At 44.2% G+C, this 2,680-nt stretch overlaps 1 protein-coding gene across 1 annotated transcript; it reads right to left on the reverse strand.

The window, feature by feature from the left end:
* Positions 1 to 305: 305 nt before the first annotated feature.
* Positions 306 to 1,256, reverse strand: LOC146854091 (olfactory receptor 13G1-like). The gene has a single exon (XM_085651006.1). The coding sequence runs from the start codon at positions 1,254 to 1,256 to the stop codon at positions 306 to 308; it is 951 nt and encodes a 316-aa protein (XP_085507132.1).
* Between the last annotated feature and the right edge of the window lie 1,424 nt (positions 1,257 to 2,680).

Raw genomic sequence — 2,680 nt, forward strand, 5'->3', positions numbered from 1 at the left:
GAGTTATACCATCATCAATAAGAAGTCAAGACTGTAATATACATTAATATTTCACTATGATAAGCATTTTAAGTGCAGGTATGGTGAATGTAAAGCAAATGATTTCAGTGATTGTGGAAGAACATTTTATTCTGACCCAGCATGTGATTAGTATATAGTAGTCCATTTGAAATAATAATGATATCAAACGTGGTTATGGTAACCACAAACTTCTATGACATGCTGACAGATAGAACAATGTATGTAAAGCTGAAGAGTATGGCATTGTTTAGCAGCATAACATTTTAAAGAGCTTGCTACATTCTTTAAGAAAACATTTTCCTTGTCAGTATCTGGTCAAGGGCTCTTTTTACCTCCTTGTTCCTCAGGCTGTAGATTATGGGATTGAGCACTGGTGAACCAACTCCATATATCACAGATACTACCTTGTCCTTGTCACCCTCAAGATTCAGGGCTGGGCGTCCATATGTGTAGATAATGCCTCCATAGAAAAAGGCAACAACTAAGAGGTGGGAGGAGCAGGTTTGAAAGGCCTTCCTTTTGTTGGAAGTTGAGCGGTTTTTTACAATAGAGGAAAGTATGTACATGTAGGACATGAAAGTGAGGAGAAAGCAAAACACGCCAATAAATATATCTGCCAAAAGTATTGCAATGTCATTAATATATGTGTCAGAGGACGAAACCTTGAGGATTGGTGGGATTTCACAAAAGAATTGATCCAATTCAATCTTTCCATAGAAGGACAGCCTTTTCATCAGACTGGTTTGGGTAGTGGAGTTCACAAACCCACAAAACCACATGGTGACCGCAGTGGTAACGCAGAAATTCATACTCATGATACTGGTATAGCGAAGGGGAAGACAGATTGCCACATACCTATCAAAGGCCATAAGTGCCAAAATTAGAAGCTGAATGGTGAGGATAGATGACATAAGAAACAGTTGGGTGATGCAGCTAGAGAAGGAGATGGACTTTGTCTCTGACAGTATGGTCTCCAGCATCTTAGGTATGGTGGCGGAGGTACAGCAGATGTCCAAGACTGCAAGGTTCGCCAGAAAAAAGTACATTGGTGTGTGCAGACGAGCATCTGCATCTATGATAATGAAAATCAAAAGGTTACCCACAAAGGCCATCAAGTAGAGTAGCAGGAACACAGTGAACAATGTAGACTGCAGCTGTGGATAAGCCAAGAATCCCAGCATAATAAATTCAGTAGTATGCGTATGATTCATCCACTCTCCTGAAATGTGGTTCATGGTCTGAATGCTGAAAAATAACATGAGATTTACAGTTTAATTGATATTCACATTGAAATCAGCTTTATGAGTGGCCATGATCAAACTTGCATTATGTTCTATGGAATTGACTGCTTCATCGCTACTACAACCATCATAGTATGGCAGAGGAATATTGTAGTCATAATATTTTCTTACATAAATGTTGTGTTCTACATACCGTTCTACATACCGTTCACAAAAAAAAGCCTTGCTTGGAGTTAATATTAGAAACTCCACACACATATCGATAATATATATATATTTTTTTAAATAATTTTTTATTGTGTTTACATGGCACCATCCAGGCAGCCGCCCGGTATATTCACCCTGAAACAATGGACATTTCAAAAGTACCAGCTTTGTATACAAAATTATTACCAGTAAAAAATACAATACAAACTTTGCGCAGACAATCCAGCTACCCTTGTAATATAACAACATTTAATTTCGTTTCAGTAGTGGGTGTGGGTGCTGCAGGTTGGCGCCTGGCATTACTCTTCCTCAGGTGTAAAAATACAGACAGACCAATTGATACATTTCTAGTGGGGGAAAACAAGGAACATTAATGCCGCTCGTAGGAGCAGGACTTTGCTACAGATTGCGGATGCGCTTGAACTCTCTTTGAAAACGGACCCTGGTGAGCACTTCACGCATCTATTTTTAAAGGCACGGGGCTTTTCACTTTGAAAATCTTATTTACGGGACTGTGAGGACCAGGGTGCATCCTTCATTCCTGATCACCTGCACCTGGTTCCTCTTCCCGCTCCTCCCCCGGCCAGTACTTCACGCCTCGCGGCCCCCGCTTCGCGGGAGCCGCTCGTAGGCGCAGGACTTTGCTACAGATTGCGGATGCGCTTGAACTCTCTTTGAAAACGGACCCTGGTGAGCACTTCGCGCATCTATTTTTAAAGGCACGGGGCTTTTCACTTTGAAAATCTTATTTACGGGACTGCGAGGACCAGGGTGCATCCTTCATTCCTGATCACCTGCACCTGGTTCCTCTACCCGCTCCTCCCCCGGCCAGTACTTCACGTTTCGGGGCCCCTGCTTCGCGGGGGCCGCTCGTAGGCGCAGTGCTTTGCTACAGATTGCGGATGCGCTTGAACTCTCTTTGAAAACGGACCCTGGTGAGCACTTCACGCATCTATTTTTAAAGGCACGGGGCTTTTCACTTTGAAAATCTTATTTACGGGACTGCGAGGACCAGGGTGCATCCTTCATTCCTGATCACCTGCACCTGGTTCCTCTTCCCGCTCCACCCCCGGCCTATTTAACTCTCACCTGTTCTCGTGTTAGCGGGACGCGTGCGGGGCGCAGCCCGGGGCGAAGCCCGGGCCAAGGGCGGGCCCGTTATAGCCCGTTTGAGACCGAGAGAGACCGGACCGGGCCACCCCCTTTACACC

Source organism: Triturus cristatus, chromosome 4_1 (genome assembly GCF_964204655.1).
Source record: "Triturus cristatus chromosome 4_1, aTriCri1.1, whole genome shotgun sequence".
In the NCBI taxonomy this organism is placed as follows: domain Eukaryota; kingdom Metazoa; phylum Chordata; class Amphibia; order Caudata; family Salamandridae; genus Triturus; species Triturus cristatus.